This window comes from Podarcis gaigeae, assembly GCF_964106915.1.
Source record: "Podarcis gaigeae genome assembly, chromosome: 3".
In the NCBI taxonomy this organism is placed as follows: Eukaryota; Metazoa; Chordata; class Lepidosauria; order Squamata; family Lacertidae; genus Podarcis; species Podarcis gaigeae.
In genome coordinates this window covers 121958407-121974555 of record NC_139680.1, presented here as the reverse complement: position 1 = coordinate 121974555, position 16149 = coordinate 121958407, and the positions used below count along the sequence as shown (strand labels likewise).

General features: G+C 51.4%; 2 protein-coding genes and 1 long non-coding RNA gene across 6 annotated transcripts in view; 2 read left to right on the top strand and 1 right to left on the bottom strand.

The window, feature by feature from the left end:
- KHK (ketohexokinase) overlaps positions 1–16149 on the bottom strand; it is a 66090-nt gene that overhangs the window by 28813 nt on the left and 21128 nt on the right. The gene's annotated exons all lie outside the window — the stretch shown is intronic.
- LOC310841238 lies at positions 1220–2405 on the top strand. Its single transcript, XR_014562430.1, has 3 exons — positions 1220–1533; positions 1650–2107; positions 2278–2405. It is a non-coding gene; the product is annotated as an uncharacterized lncRNA (long non-coding RNA).
- LOC310841812 (cGMP-dependent protein kinase 1-like) overlaps positions 7525–16149 on the top strand; it is a 32240-nt gene continuing 23615 nt past the window's right edge. Inside the window, exons 1-4 of one of the 2 annotated variants that reach the window (XM_083733313.1) lie at positions 7525–7630; positions 12836–12970; positions 14851–15010; positions 15253–15419. In XM_083733313.1, the coding sequence (XP_083589439.1) occupies positions 12895–12970; positions 14851–15010; positions 15253–15419 (403 nt within the window). In that variant the 5' untranslated portion in view covers positions 7525–7630; positions 12836–12894. Of the gene's footprint in view, positions 7631–12373; positions 12558–12835; positions 12971–14850; positions 15011–15252; positions 15420–16149 lie in introns of those variants that run through there. The other variant, XM_083733312.1, reaches the window with a different exon arrangement.

Here is a 16149-nt window from a genome sequence, read left to right as displayed (position 1 = left end):
AGAGAAGAGGATGATGAGGATGAAGAGTTTGTAGAAAGATTAGTTGAGCTAACCAAAAATAATAAGACATGGACAGAGGAAGGCAGTGAAAAGTGTGACCCTCCATAGGGCACATAAAGCACAGGAAAAGGGCGCGGCCAGAGTGATGCCTCTCCGCAGAGTGTATGACCCTCTGGCCCCCGCGGGACCTGATGGGGTGGTGCCCAATAGAACTTGTACAGTTCAACATGTCCCCTTCTCTAGTGCAGAAATTTATAATTGAAGGAACCAAAACCCTTCATTTGAGGAAAACCCAGCAAATCAGACCACTGAAGGGCAAAATACCCTCACCACTTATCGCCAGAATGTCTTAAATGGCATGAGGAGGGCAGCCAGAAAACTCACCAACTTTGTGGAGGCCAGAGAAATAGTGCAAGGAACAGAGGAGGCCCCTGGAGCCTACTTAAAGAGGCTGAAGGAAGCCTACCGCCAGTATACCCCTGTGGACCCAGATGAGGCTGCCAATGTCCCTATCATAAAAACTGCCTTTGTAGCCCAGGCAGCGCCCGATATCCGCAGGAACATTTAAAAAAAAAAAAAAAAAACAAGAAGGAAAAAAAAAACCACAATGGTTTTATGGGCCACACCCTTGAATGGATGCTGGAACAAGCCCAGACCACTTATAATCAGAAAGAGGAAGAGGCCCAGAAGAAAAAGAAGTACCAGGCAGAGAAGTTGATGGCCCTGAAGACGGGAGGTCCACCGTTAGGAGAAGAAGAGGAGGGCGAGGCCGCTTAGGAAAGAATCAGCGTGCCATCTGCTGAGAGGCACCTATTTCCTCTCCCAGGCTAAAATGAGGAAATGTCAGATGTTATTATTACATCCGCGTTAGGAATTCCAAGTCACCACAGCCCTCAACCCAGCTACCCTATTACCGGTAGGAGAAGGTGAGGAGCCCACGCATGACTGCATTGAAGTAATGGATGAGGTGTACTCTAGCAGGCCTGACCTTAAAGATAAAGCAGACCCCCAGTGGCCATCATGGTTTATGGATGGAAGCAGCTTCATTGAGGCTGGACACCGGAAGGCAGGTTATGCAGTGGTAGCCCTGGAAGACCAGGTGATCAAGGCAAAGCCACTCCCGCCTGGAACATCGGCCCAGCTGGCAGAATTAACTGCACTCACCAGAGCCCTAAACCTGGTGACAATGAACCAGCCTTTGTTCATTCAATGTTGCAGGAATTGGCTAAGGCACTACAAATTAACTGAAAGTTGCATACAGCATACAGACCCCAGAATCAGCCATCCAAGCTGACACAGGAAACTGGGTCTAATTGGGTGACAATGTTACCTCTGGCATTATTCAGGGTCCGCAGTCTCCCATTAAGACAGACCCATCTGTCACCCTTTGAAATTGTGGTTGGGAGACCGGTCCCATATGTCAGAATGTTGCCCCCACATGCTGGTCAGGATATGCAATTGAATAATTAAGTCCAGATATTCTTCCGAGTTTTCTTTTGTCTCAACAGGTGGACCCAGGCTCGCAACCCCTGTGTGTTGGCTGCATCAGTTCGAGCCAGGTGATGAAGTGTGGGTAAAAGATTGGGCACGGACGCTGCTACAACCGTGCTGGAAGGGACCTTATATCGTCCTGCTCTCCACACCCACAGCCGTGAAAGTTGTCGGCATTACCCCTTGGGTCCACCATACTCAGTGAAGAAAGCCATTTCAGACTGGACAGTTACACCAGATCTAGAGAACTCCCTTCGGCTGACTATCTCCAGATGCCTGGCAGACGACCGCTCTGCTGATATCACACCGGAAGCTGATATCTCTATGCACAGCTGAAGAATTGGATGGGAGGGGCGCCCGTGGGCAGCGTCCCCAACGTGAAAACCCGTGCTGGGACTAATCCAGGAAGTCCACCAGGACATTTAATACTTTCATAAGGACTTTCTCTTTTCTCTCCTTGTTATATTCTGTATTGATTTGCTCTATGCCCCACAGCCCTGACCCCACTGAGCCATACCGCCCTTACTGGCCTGCTGGCCTCTGCTATGACTGGTTCGTCTTGCCGGTGGCAAGAGATGGCGTGCTCATTGGCTATTGGAAACAGGGGTTTGATGAGGTTGCCGTATTGAAACATCCCACTTCCCCGTTGTGGCTCATCTCCCACACCACTATCCAGCACGCGTGGGTAGTGCTCCTACGGGAAGTTGCAGAGACGGTCGAATTCTATCAAGTTCTGGACTGCTCTTGCTGTTGGGGGGGAGTAACCAACGGTCATTCGGGAGGTAGAGCACTGTACCAACCTCATCTGATGGACCAGGTTCTAATCTTAATCCAGGCGTTAGATGGGACGGAACCTATCTTAATGCAAGTGTTGCAGGGGTGGGAGCCTTAACCAGGTGTGCATTGAAATTGCTGAACAAGTGCCAGTAAATTCTGCAGCACCACCTCTGACAATTGTGGTGGCTCGAGCCTCCCAAAATAAGAATTGCCACCCCAGGATTTCAGCCTCCATATGCCCTGGTCAGTAGGGAGGCAGCACGAGAGTTCAATCCACCCAACAGGGTTAGTAGGAAAGTTGACCCACATAGTGGGAGCATCAGCTCACCGGTGGGCTCTCACCCTTGAGGCTCAACAGGTAATCGAGCATGAATATCAGTGGGCTCTTCAACAATGAGCACACTCCCTGAATATTGGTGGGAGGAACCATGGAGTAATTGGGGATGGTGGATAGGGGTTATTTCAACTGCCCTTGCCATATGGATGTGCCTTTTCTTTTGCTGGCATGAACGTCATAGGTTCTGCGGGAGGCAACAGCCAAATCCTTCTATCCCCTTGATGATCCTCCTAGTATTCCTTGTTCTCATAGTTGCAGGAGACAAGGAAGGTGCTGCACCTGGTGAACATGGCCAGATGGGGACTAGGTTATTGGATAAAACATCACGAGGAGAAAATTATCATAAGATGTGGAGGAATAATATTTATGTCCAAGATATGTTTAAGTTCACCACAATGTTAAATCTCTCCAATTGTTGGCTGTGTATGCACATACCACCTTATGCTAAACGGCCAGGTTTGATGCTACATGGAATTCCCATTGGTAACATCTTCAACATAGAGAGGAGTTTGTGTGCTAGTTCATTCTCATGCTGTATGTTTATCCCAGATAACAATGTTAGCATTTCGGCCACAATTGACCACATGGAAACAATGATAGCTGAAAACCCGCTAAAAAATTACAGAAGGTGATCCATGGAATTGGTTATATTCTTGGCTGCCCGATGGTGGTTGGATCAGGAATATTATGGTATTGATAGCAGGGCCGCTTATAATCCTTTTGCTTTTCTGCTTCTGTATTCCCTGCTTGATGCAATGTATGCAACATATGATGGAAAAGATGATATCCCACACGATGGGACCTCGTGTGATTGCTTTTATGAGAGAATATAGACCCATACCCCAGAACGAATCTAAGTAATAGATTGTTCAAAAGAAGAGGAGGGAGTGAAGGGAGAAGGAAGGGTTAATAAGGCAAAGAAGCTAAAAGCTGTGGTTAAGCAGAAAACCGCAAATGCGTCAGCTCTGTAGGCCAGAAGCTGCTTCCTGTTTTCAGCTCTGCAGACTGGGAGCTGTTTCCTGTTTTGTGCTATCTGTTTTAGAAATATTTTTAGAAATGCAAGACATACATGCAGGGCATGAGAAGGATTTCTCTCTACCTTCTCTGTACCATTGTACCTTGTAAGGGTTGCTCTCAAATATTTCCTGCAGTAAATTCCTGTACTAATCCTGTTTTTGCAGTTGCGGCATTACCAAACAATGGGTGTTTGCTAAACTCAGGCAGGTCAAGAGTCCAGCTTCCTGCCTTACCAGCTAGCCAGAAAATTGCAGCTGTTTGCAAATTTAATCAGCCAGCTTTCAGGAGGTATCCTGCTGGTTGTCTCTATGTACAGATTGTCTCTGTGCATAGATTTCAATAAACTTTTTCTCCAAAGAAGATTTTGCTTTCCTGGTACTTTTGTTCCCTCCAAGGTCCGGGGATGGCGAGGCTGATGGATCCCTAGGTAAATAAGGCTTCAAACCGCTTAAAGGTTTACAATGAAAGGTTTACAATGAAATAAAAATAAATAAGGTTTACAATGAAATAAAAATAAATAAAAATTAAGTGCGGTTTTTTTGGTCTTCTAGCTCTATCAAATTTGTGCTTGAGGGCAAAAAGGAGCTTAACTCTGCTCCCAAAGTTGCATGCAAACAAGCAACCAGCTGTTGTTGTTGTTGTTGTTGTTGTTATTTCAACTTATTCAAACAACTAGCTATGGAGACAGACCCTGGCAATAAAAAGGGGTTGTTAACGTACAGGAATGAGATCCCGTTTCTTGGAATCAGCAACTCAGAAAGGGTCAGGGCTGATGCTAAATGCCAAGACTTTATGATGCTCAGGAGGTCTCAGTGGAGAATGAGAGGGTGGCTGCCTACTTGACTTTGGCTCCCTGGCACCAAATTATGGCAAGGAGCAATTGCTGAAAAATTGACCCGCAAGATCCTCTCCTCCAAGAGAGCGGCGGCTAATTTAGATTTCTACTCTGTGCGGCACGGCTGCATAACTTGCACAAATGAAAAGGATGGCAATCAACACCTTTTAAAACTCTCTTCAACCGTGGAAGAATAGCTCCTGTTCTGCATCTTCTTGTCTGTGGACACAGTGACTCCGTCAGCCTCTAAACACCCACCTGCTCCTCTCTGTTTTGTTTTAGTGTTCATATTTGTATAGGGTTTGTTGTTGTTTAGTCGTTTAGTCGTGTCCGCCTCTTCCTGACCCCCTGGACCAGAGCACGCCAGGCCCTCCTGTCTTCCACTGCCTCCCGCAGTTTGGTCAGACTCATGCTGGTAGCTTCGAGAACACTGTCCCACCATCTCGTCCTCTGTCGTCCCCTTCTCCTTGCACCCTCCATCTTTCCCAGCATCAGGGTCTTTTCCAGGGAGTCTTCTCTTCTCCAGAGGTGGCCAAAGTCTTGGAGCCTCAGCTTCAGGATCTGTCCTTCCAGTGAGCACTCAGGGCTGATTTCCTTCAGAATGGAGAGGTTGGATCTTCTTGCAGTCCATGGGACTCTCAAGAGTCTCCTCCAGCACCAGAATTCAAAAGCATCCATTCTTCGGCCATTAGCCTTCTTGATGGTCCAGCTCTCACTTCCATACATTACTACTGGGAAAACCAGAGCTTTAACTATACAGAGTTTAGTTACGCAACAATAAAAATGTAAGCACACCTCCCCCCCCCGATCATTCCAGAACAGCCTCCCAAGTTGCCCAAGATACGAGGGGAAAAAGCAAGCCCCATGGAAATGAATTGGATCTGCAGGAGAGCCTAAAGACCAGATTTTGTTCAGGTAGGAAAGCTCACCAGACATTGCTTTTTTTTTTTTTACTTTTACACTTTTATTAGTTTTCTCTTAGCTTGAGAGCTTCTCTAAAGATTATATAAAATGAAGTATTCCATGCAATTCTCTTTTTTAGAAACTATTAAAAATACTAGTTAAATTTCAACTATAAAACTTTATTACATACAAAACGCTCAACCATTATTATATTGAAAGTTTGTTTTCACAAAGTCCAACTCATGTACAAAACCAAAACAAAAAGGAGCAAAACACCCTCAAATCAGCTGTGAGCTGTTAATTAAGTCTTCATTCCTTGAGCATCCTTGAGCATCCTTGGTCAAAAGCTCAAGTCCGGTTATCTGAAACTGGAAAAACTTAGCATATTCAAGTAACCCTGAGCATCTAGTGCAATTGCACAAAAGTCATACATAATAGTCCATTGGCTACTTCTTAAAGGGGGGAAATTGGCATTAAACTCACCAGACATTGCTGTGTGCTGTCTCTGCGGATCTGCGTGTGCTGAGAGACAGGCCTATGAGCATCTCGGTCGGCCAGACATCTCTGTGCCTGAGCCAGAAAACTCAGGTGCCTCCCTCCCTTTGAGGAAGGGAGCAGAGAAAAAGAGAATCCTAAATCTGAAGGGTCCTGTAGTCCAACCAACTGATGCTGAGCCCTCTGGGTGTCTTGTGGCAACCCTGGTGAAGCTAGCAGAGTGATTTCCCCAACAAGAAAGAGGAGGGAGGTTGGAAAAGGAACGTTTGCCTGAGAGATCGGTGCACCGTTTTTGGGATTTCTAGGAAGCGGCAGTGGCAGCCATCCTTTCCCTGTTCTTTCTCCCCGCTGAAAGGAGTAACGGAAGCAATTTGGGCTTTTGAATGTCAGAACCTTAGAAAACACACATGGAGACAGATGAACTCGTTTAATAACAGAATACAGAAGAACGGCATGCATAATATATGGCGGTGGTGAGAATATGGTTGCTGGCACCTGTCTGTCCCGAGAGAGAAGGGAGAAACGGCAGCACCCAAGAGACCTGGGCTGTGTGTCTGGAGGTCCTGGGTCTGGAGGCCTGGCTGATGGGGTCCAAAGGAAAGCAGAGCGAGATATTTAGCACCAGTTTGGCTGCATGAATTGCCGGAAGGAGGTCACACGGCGCCACCCAACCGCCTTAGGGACTCCACTCTGGAGTTGGGTAGGATTCACTCCTGAGCCTTTCCTTCTTCTGGAGATGTACTGCAAGGCAGTGGGACAAATGAAAATATATACGATATATGATATCTTTATTGTCATTGTCCCATGCAGAACAATGAAATTGAAAATATATTGTATTACCAAAAATGCTCATAACTGAGAGAGTAGCCAGCACCTTTTTAGGATGCTATTTGTTTATATTGGACACTTGACTATATTATCTGTGTGCTTTAGGCTGCCTGCCCTTTTTATTTGTTTGTTTAGTTATTTTATATCCCCCTCTGCCCAAGTCTCAGAATTACAACAGGCAAGCAAATAAAAAACACGTAAAGACCACGAAATCCTTAATAGCCAGGAAGAGCAATTCACCTAAGAGCAATTGCAAACATCAGCAGCAGTTGCAGCAGCAGCAATCAGGCCTCCCTTCCTGCCAGCACCTGCGGAAAAAGATGGGGCTTAAGTAGCAGAGAGATTTGGGCCAGACGCAGCTCACTTGGAAGGGAGTTGCACATTTGAGGGGCCACCACAGACAAGACCCTTTCCCAAGCCTGTAAAGCACATTGGAAGATTCAGGACAGGTAAAGGGAAGGACTTTTTCATGCAATGGGTAGTAAAGCTCTTTGCGGTCGGAGGCAGCGATGCTTCTGGAATTCCACTTGCTGGAAACCGCAGGACGGGAGAGTTGGTCTTGTGTTCGAATTTCCCGCAATGGGTGTTGGGTTGTCCGTGGTGAGAGCAGACTGCTGGACTGGACAGACCACTTTCTCCTCTGGAGCGCAGGGTGGGCTGAACAATGGCAGTGGAACTGTGGGGCAGGACCCCCTGCCTTGCCGCAGTCACAAGGGAGCTGGGACTTCCTGGTTCTGCCATTTGTGGGGGGGCCCACTGTGTGCATGGCACCCTTTCCTTGCCGCCAGTGGGGCGCAGCGAAGGCAGCTCTTCCTGGAGAGGCATCTCTGAGAGGGAGGAGAGGCCGTCCACCTCCTGAGTTAATGCCTAACCTGCAGGCAGGGTGTGTCCGGCCAGGAGCTCAGGGACACTTGGAAGATTCCAGCGCCGACATGGAACCCCCCCAGGTTTGCTCAGGGCAGGGAATGGGGCTGGGGGACTGGAGGAAGAGGGAGGGGTGGGCGCAGGGGGGAGAGAGGGCACCCCACTTCCACCCCAGGGCAGACTCTCGCCCTCCAGCATCAGAGGCAGGAGACTGGGGGCGACTAGACGGGGAGGGGAGTCCTGTTGCCTTTGCACCCCCTTCCTGGGCTTCCGAAGGGGCGTCTGGCGGGCTGGGAGGCTGGACTAGAGGGGCCCCTTTGGGCCTGATCCAGCCCCTGCTGCAGGGCTCTTCAGAGGCGCATGTGGCTCAGGCTTTGGAGCTGGGATTCCCAGAAGTGGCTGGTGGTCTCTGGGGTGGGGGGCAGGTGTCCCCAGTGTTTCCAGGGGTCTTGGGGTCTCCCCTGTGTGTCTCTGAGACATTCTCCTTGGATGTGCAGGAAAGCCCTTATGTGTATGGGGGGGTGTGCCCCCACAGCTTGGTTTTCTCAGGGGGTGGGAGTCTCAGCCAAGAGCCTTCCATTAAAAGGTCTCTGCCCTGGTCCAAGCAACAGAAGGCAAGCAGCGGGGAGTCTGGGGAGGGGGCAGAGGGGCATTTCTCTCTCTCAATAATTTTTATTTATTTTCCATTTAATTATATACATTCACATCATCATTATCCACTTTACCGCCCTGGCTCTTTAGATCCTGGCTCTTCCTTCCCTCCCGCCTCGTGGCTTTCAAAATTAAATTTATATCATTGCATTTTGTACGTTTTCCAATTCTAATTGCACTCATTACAGAATGACTCAAAATTTAAACAGATGTAGAAAGGTAGAAAATTTCTCATTACAAGTCTTCAGACACTCCTGCTAGCGATGTTAATTGCTTACAATAATCTTTCAAATATCGTATAAATTTACTCCAGTCCTTTTAGAATACTTGATCCTGCCGGTTTTGGATTTTTCCCGTCAGCTTCGCCAGTTCCGCAAAGTCCATCATCTTCCTCTGCCCTTCTTCTTCCATCGGTACTTCTTCTTGTTTCCATTTTGGGGCTAAAAGAATTCTTACCGCAGTTGTTGCACACATAAACAGTTTTTTATCTTCACTTAGTATCCCTTCACCCAGTAAAAAGGCTTCTGGTTTTTTAACAAAAGTACTTTTAAACATTTTCTTTAACTCATTATATACCATTCCCAGAAAGCCTTTGGGGCCGGAGGGGCATTCAGCCCTCCTGAGGGAGAACTGGAACTCGGAGCCTGCTTAGCAAGCTCACGCCCAGAGGAGGAGACCCAGCGCTGCGCTCTCAGGGCACAAGCCCCTGCCCAGCTGGGCATCCTCAAAACCAAGCTCCAGCCGTCCTGAATTTGGTCAAGCTCTCCGTAAGAGGTGACATGTTAGAAGTCTCTAAAATTACACAAGGCGTGGACAGAGGAAACCTACAGACTTTCAATGAAGCTGAAGACGGAGGAAAGATGAAAGAAATGGCTTCTCTATGCAGTGCAGTGTTAACCTATGGAACTCACCCCCTCAGGAGACAGTGATAACCACAAACCTAGATGGCTTTAAAAGAGACAGCAGTGCTTCTGAATGCCAGCTGCTGGAAACCACAAGAGAGGAGAGGACTCTGGTGCTCGGGCCAACCTAATAATAATAATAATAATAATAATAATAATAATAATAATAATAATTTATTATTTATACCCCGCCCATCTGGCTGAGTTTCCCCAGCCACTCTGGGCGGCTTCCAATCGAGTGTTAAAAACAGTACGGCGTTAAATATTAAAAACTTCCCTGAACAGGGCTGCCTTCAGATGTCTTTTAAAAATAGGATAGCTGATTATTTCCTTCACATCTGAAGGGAGGGCGTTCCCCAGGGCGGGCGCCACCACCAAGAAGGCCCTCTGCCTGGTTCCCTGTAGCTTTGCTTCTCGCAATGAGGGACCCGCCAGAAGGCCCTCAGAGCTGGACCTCCGTGTCCAGGCAGAACGATGGGGGTGGAGACGCTCCTTCAGGTATACTGGACCGAGGCCGTTTAGGGCTTTCAAGGTCAGCACCAACACTTTGAATTGTGCTCGGAAACGTACTGGGAGCCAATGTAGGTCTTCCAAGACCGGTGTTATATGGTCTCGGCGGCCGCTCCCAGTAACCAGTCTAGCTGCCGCATTCTGGATTAGTTGTAGTTTCCGGGTCACCTTCAAAGGTAGCCCCACATAGAGTGCATTGCAGTAGTCCAAGCGGGAGATAACCAGAGCATGCACCACTCTGGCAAGACAGTCTGCAGGCAGATAGGGTCTCATCCTGCGTACCAGATGGAGCTGGTGGACAGCTGCCCTGGACACAGAACTGACCTGCGCCTCCATGGACAGCTGTGAGTCCAAAATGACTCCCAGGCTGCGCACCTGGTCCTTCAGGGGCACAGTTACCCCATTCAGGACCAGGGAATCCTCCACACCTGCCCGCCTCCTGTCCCCCCAAAACAGTACTTCTGTTTTGCCAGGATTCAACCTCAATCTGTTAGCCACCATCCATCCTCCAACTGCCTCCAGACACTCACACAGGACCTTCACCGCCTTCACTGGTTCTGATTTAAAGGAGAGGTAGAGCTGGGTCTCATCCGCATACTGATGAACACCCAGCCCAAACCCCCTGATGATCTCTCCCAACGGCTGCATGTAGATGTTGAAAAGCATGGGGGAGAAGACAGAACCCTGAGGCACCCCACAAGTGAGGGCCCAGGGTTCTGAACACTTGTCCCCCCCCCACTTTTTGGACACGGCCGAGGAGGAAGGAGCGGAACCACTGTATGACAGTGCCCCCAGCTCCCAGCCCCTCCAGACGGTCCAGAAGGATGTTATGGTCGATGGTGTCAAAGGCTGCTGAGAGTTCCAGCAGTTTGAAAGCATACCAGTGCAAGTAGATAAATAGGTACCACTGTGGTGGGAAGATAAACGGCGTTTCTGTACGATCTGGTTTCCATCACGGTGTCCCGTTGCACCAGAAGTGGTTTAGTCCTGCTGGCCCCATGTCCCAGAAAGCTGTCTGCGGACAAACACCGGCTCCCTTGGCCTGAAATCGAGATGAGCACTGCAACCCCAGAGTAGTCTGCGACTGGACTTCACCGTCCAGGGGTCCTTGACCTTTTTCACAGGCATCCCTTCAGCCACTGTGAGACCAGGATGCGGGTCTAGATGGGACCCTGGCCTGATCCAGCATGCCCTCCTCATGTTCTGGGGGGGGGTTGTGAAGACCCTCCAAATGCCCCAATTTTCCAGGGACAGCCCCGGAATTACAGAAGCTGTCCCAGTTTCTGATTTGATCCCGGAATATCTTGGTTTTCCTTTTTTCCTCCTCCTCCTGCACAGAGAACAATTCAAAGTGGTGGCTGGGTGTGTAGGTGGGAAAGTGGAGTCCTGTTTCTCCTGAAAATAACTTCCGTGCTCCAGATGAAGGAAACGCTCATTCTCACAGTTTCCATTAGTATTATTAATATATTCCACCTTTTCCCCTGGCAGCCTCAAGGCAGCTCCCCACCACGTTTTTATTTCATTCCATTTGTCTGTGGAAGGTGTTGTACACGATCCCTTCGCTTCCACATTTTTCCTTTACAACAACCCTGCGAGGGACGCAGAGAGGCAACAGATCTCTGTGTGTACAGGTATATGGTGTCCATTTGTGCGGGAGATCAAAGGCACAAATGGGATGTCCCTGTTTTCACTGGAGAAAGGTGAGAGGGCATGGAGGTGCCCCCTCACCAGGTGGCAGGTGCCCACTCCTGGCCTGGCCTAGAGGCAGAGAGCTGAGCAGAGCTTTGAGGGCTCCTTTGAGGGCATCCAGCTGGCCCCAAGGGGAGTTTCATCTGCCTGCCCAGCCAGGGCCAGATCTGTTTCCGGCAGGAGGTGCTGGGCCTTCGCCCCCCTCCCCTCTAAAGCCCCTTCCAGATCCCTGGAAGCTGCCACCTGGTTGCCCCACGGCTCTCGTGCTTCTGACATGCTCAGAGGCACCCTCTTCTCCTTCGCTACCAGCTGCATTCAACCAAGTCAAGCCTCTTGGTCCATATAGTTCAGTCTTGTCCACACTGACCGGAGCAGCAACAGCTTTCCCAGGGTTCCAGGTAGGGGGCAGCTCCCGGTCCTGCGCACCTGGCAACCTTCTGGATGCCAAGCAGGTGCTAAAGGCCTGAGTGACCCTTGGCCCTTCCTTTGGGCTGACTTGTGGAAGTCTCCTGCGCTGTTTTCTGTCTTGGAATACACCCTGGAGGAGCTGGCCAGGCTGAGACCGCGAATCGTGGCTGCCTCTCTGGGGCCCTGGCACGTCAGCCTGGCATCTGCCACTTGCCTCAGGGTTGCCTCAAGCCACCCGCTGGCATACAGGTGCCTCTTGGGGGGGGAGAGTATTTGCTGTGTCTCCTGGGTCCCCACTGCCTTGCCTTTCTCTCTGTGGAGCTGGGTGGTTTAGGACAAGTTAGGGGGTTGGACTAGATGACCCCCGGGTACCTTCCTACTCCACAATGCTCTGATTCGGCAATATGACTGAATGGGCACAGTGTTTGGCTCTGCTCGACGCCCCCTTCCCTCCCCACTCCTATTCCATCAGTGATAGAGTTTGCCCCCCCCAGTCCAGGACGGATGCCCCCCTCGCCCAGCTCTCCCCACCTTGCTTTGCCTTCCCCCCTCCCCCCTCCCCCTGCATTCTCTGGGGAGAATCCTGCGCTTGAGTGAAAGGCGCTGGAATTGGGCTGGTTGCCCTGGCAACAGGTTGGCATCATGTTTGGCGGAGGAGCTCAGAGGGCAGGGAGCTAGCGGCGCTGCAGCCATGCCCAAGCGAGGATGTTGGCACGCCCCCCTGCCCCCCTCCCCCCTCCCACAGAAACTGGGGTGACTCATTCGCCCACCAGCCCCTCACTCGGCAGCTGGAGCGGCGGCAGAGCGGAGGCACCCGGGCGCTTGGCAGCGCTTGAGAGCTGGGCTACAGGTGCCGCCTTGGGGAGGGTGGCACGGAGTGTGGGGTAACGGGGTTTGGGGACTGCGTGGGGCGCTCTGGGTGCTGGCAGGACGGAGAGAGCCTGCGGGGCGCTGCTGCTGGAAACTCCCATGCCCCATACCTGGCTGGGTGTCCCAGAGATTCCTGGGGAGATGGGGTCCCTGGCATAAATGGTGCCACCGCCCCCCCCCAGCTGGCATCAATGGCAGTGGGGAACTACTGGGGGTGTCTTTCTTCACCCTCCCCAGCACTCTTCTGTTTCCTGACAGCCTCGAAGAAAACGGAGTTGACGCCTCTTGAAATCTGCCCCCCCCCCCGAAAAAAGGAGATGGATCTCCGCCTGAGGGATCTGCGGTTGCAGGAGGAGAAGGAATTCCTGGAGAGCGTGGCACTGCCCCAGGCTGGTAAGGAGACCCTGGGACAGAGGGTGGGGGGTTTGTGTGGGTCAGAGGAGAGGGGGCCCCAGAAAGAGCTGGGGCTGCCCCCTTTCTGCCTCTCTCTCTCTCTCTGGAGTTCCACTGAAAGAGCAACAGGTTGTGGAGGAATCTCGCCCTCCGCACAGAAGTCGCGGAAGATCATTCTGGGATTCCGAGACCTCCAGGTCCGCAGGCAAAACCTCGGGCGCCTTCCCGTTCATCGCAATGGGACACGATCTGCCGGGAAGTTCTCCTGCAAAAGCACGGCGTCATGGGCTCCCGTTCATCTCAATGGTGCTTGTGCAGGAGGGCTCCCTGGGGGGAGATGGGCAGGTCAAAAGATCTTGGGGTTTGGGAATCGGGACCCTCAAGCACCACCTCGCCCAACCCCTTGCAGTTCAGGAATTGCAGCTCAAGAATCCCTGACTGACAGACGTCCAATGTCTGTTTGAAGATCTGCAAAGGATCACAGAACGGTAGAACTGATAAGTTGGAAGGGACCTCCAAGGGGCATCTAGCCCAACCCCCTGGGATGCAGGAATCTGTGACCAAGGAGAACCCCCCACCTTCCAAGGGAGCCCCTTCTGCTGCCAAGTGGCTCTTCCTAAATCTCTTCCTGTGGGTCAGATCTGTTCGTCACCCAGCCTGCCGCCTAGGGGGTGCCCCACGTAATCTGCCCCCCCCAGCCCTTTCCTTGTAGTCAAAGCAGCGACTGTCTTGAATGCCTCTGGCTCCTTTGTCTGGATTTCTAGGCTGCCTCCGCCTTGGGGCAGAGACCTTTTTTGTCCTCTCTCATGGGGGCTGCCCCCTTTGGCCGGATCTGGCGGACTCTTCTGATGTTCTTTGGTGTGCTAAGTTCAAGAGGTGCCTGGCCCCAGCTCTTCCTGCCCCATGGGTCTCTAAGGCATAGGAGCCCCTACTGAGGCTGCCCAAATGCTCCACCAATCTTCAGAAGCACACCAAGGAGAGGGGTTTTTTTTGGGGGGGGGGCACAGAAACCAAGCCTGATGAAGAACGGTTGAAGGAGCTGGGTATGTTCAGCCTGTGAAAGAGGAGACTGAGAGGAGACTGGAGAGCCATCTTCCAATATCTCAAGGGCTGTCGCATGGAAGAGGGAGCAAGCTTGCTTTCTCCTGCTGTAGAGGGTAGGACTCGAACCCATGGCTTTAAGTTGCAAGAAAGGAGATTCTGACTAAACATTAGGAAGAATTTTCTGACAGTCAGAGCTGTTCAATAGTGGGTCAGTCTCCCTCAGGAGGTTGTGGTCTCTCCTTCCTTGGAGGTTTCTAAGCAGAGATTGGATGGCTACCTGTCCTGGGTGCTTGAGCTGAGATTCCTGCCTTGCAGGGGGCTGGACTAGATGACCTTTGGGGGTCTCTTCCAGCTCTGCAATTCTATGATTTCAGAAGCACGGGAAGCTGCCTTCCACTGAGTCGGACCCTCAGTCTGTTCGGCTCCATGTTGTCCACAGTGATGGGCAGCCTCGGCTGTCCAGGATTTCGCACTCAGGCCCCTCCCAACCCATCCATCTTTCCCAACATCAGGGTCTTTTCCAGGGAGACTTCTCTTCTCCGGAGGTGGCCAAAGTCTTGGAGCCTCAGCTTCAGGATCTGTCCTTCCCGTGAGCACTCAGGGCTGATTTCCTTCAGAATGGATAGATCTTCTTGCAGTCCATGGGACTCTCCAGAGTCTCCTCCAGCACCAGAATTCAAAAGCATCCATTCTTCAGCCCCTTCATGGATCACTGCCTTGCCGTGGCGAAGGGGCTTGAAGAACTCAGAGAAGCTATGAGCTATGCCGATCAGGGGTCCCTTTACCTTAAAATAAGTTACAAATGTTATCATTTCTTGCTTCCTCTTTGGCCGCAGCAGAGGACTCGGAGGAGGCCAGGGACCCCGCGGGCGAGAGTGCTCTGGACCAGTCCCCAGTGGAAGATGCCCGCAGGGGCAGCCGAGGCCACGGCATCGTCCCCGAGCCCCTGGACTCCGATGGCGACTGGCAGCTGCCCTGCATTCCCAAGTCCCCCAGGTAAGCCTTGGGTGGCCTGGCCAGGTGGGGCTGCTCTGCTCAGGCAGGTGGTGGCCGAGCAGGAGATGAGAGGGACATGAGAATTGGCACACGGATGAGGCCCAAGGAGCCCAGGATCCTGTTCTCACCGTGTGCCAACCCGCAAGCGCCTTTTCCAGAAACTGGGATTCAGAAGCAGGGAGGGCAAGAGCCGAGCTTGTGATTCTGGGACGGCCACCAACTCCCTCCTCTTCCCTCCCCAGGGACACCGGCCTGATCCTGGACGCGGTCAAGCGCAGCGAATTCCTGCGGTGCCTGGGGGACGGGAAGAGCCAGCCGCTGGTGGAGAGTTTTGTGCCCGAGCAGCACCAGCCCGGGGGCACCGTGGTGGCTGAGGGGGACGATGGGCACACCATGTACATCGTGGCTGGTGAGCAGGCGACAGAGGGCCCCACTCCAGAGCCCAGCGCCCTCCTTGGCCTGGAAGACCCCAGACCCAAAGGAGGACTGATGATCCGCAGCCACCTGCGTTGGGATGGCCCCTCCACGCACACACACCGAATTCTTGGCTGCACCTCCTCGCACCCAGGGCCAAAGAGGTTTTTTTATTGCCTGCCTAACACCCATCAAATCACAGAATTTTAGAGCTCGGAAGCACCCCAAAGGGAGAGGGGCTCCATTTGATTTTCTAAAGGGGCATCGCTTTCATTAGACACCTTTAGGCTGAGGGACGTCTGATGCCCTTTTGAAATGTATTTTGGGGGTTCTTTTGTGTATGTTTTTGTTCTTATTTTCATTCTGTGTTTTGTGGTTTTTATATTGTGGTTTTATGTTGTGAACCGCCCAGAGATCTATGGGAATAGGGCCGTATGCACATTTAATTAACAAGAACAAGAACACCAGCAGCAATTTCCTGGCTCTTTCACCCAGAGAATCCTGGGAACTGTAGTTTGTTTCGGGTGCTGAGGTTGGATGGCCACCCGTCAGGGGTTCTTCAGCTGGGATTCCTGCATTGCAGTGGGGTAGGTCTGGATGACCCTTGGGGGTCCCTGCAAAGGGAAACCGAAGTTCCCGGGATCTTTTCTTGGGAGATATGAGAGCTATCTTCAAATATCTCAAGGGTTTTCTCAAGGGTTGTCTCATGGAGCAAACTGGTTTTC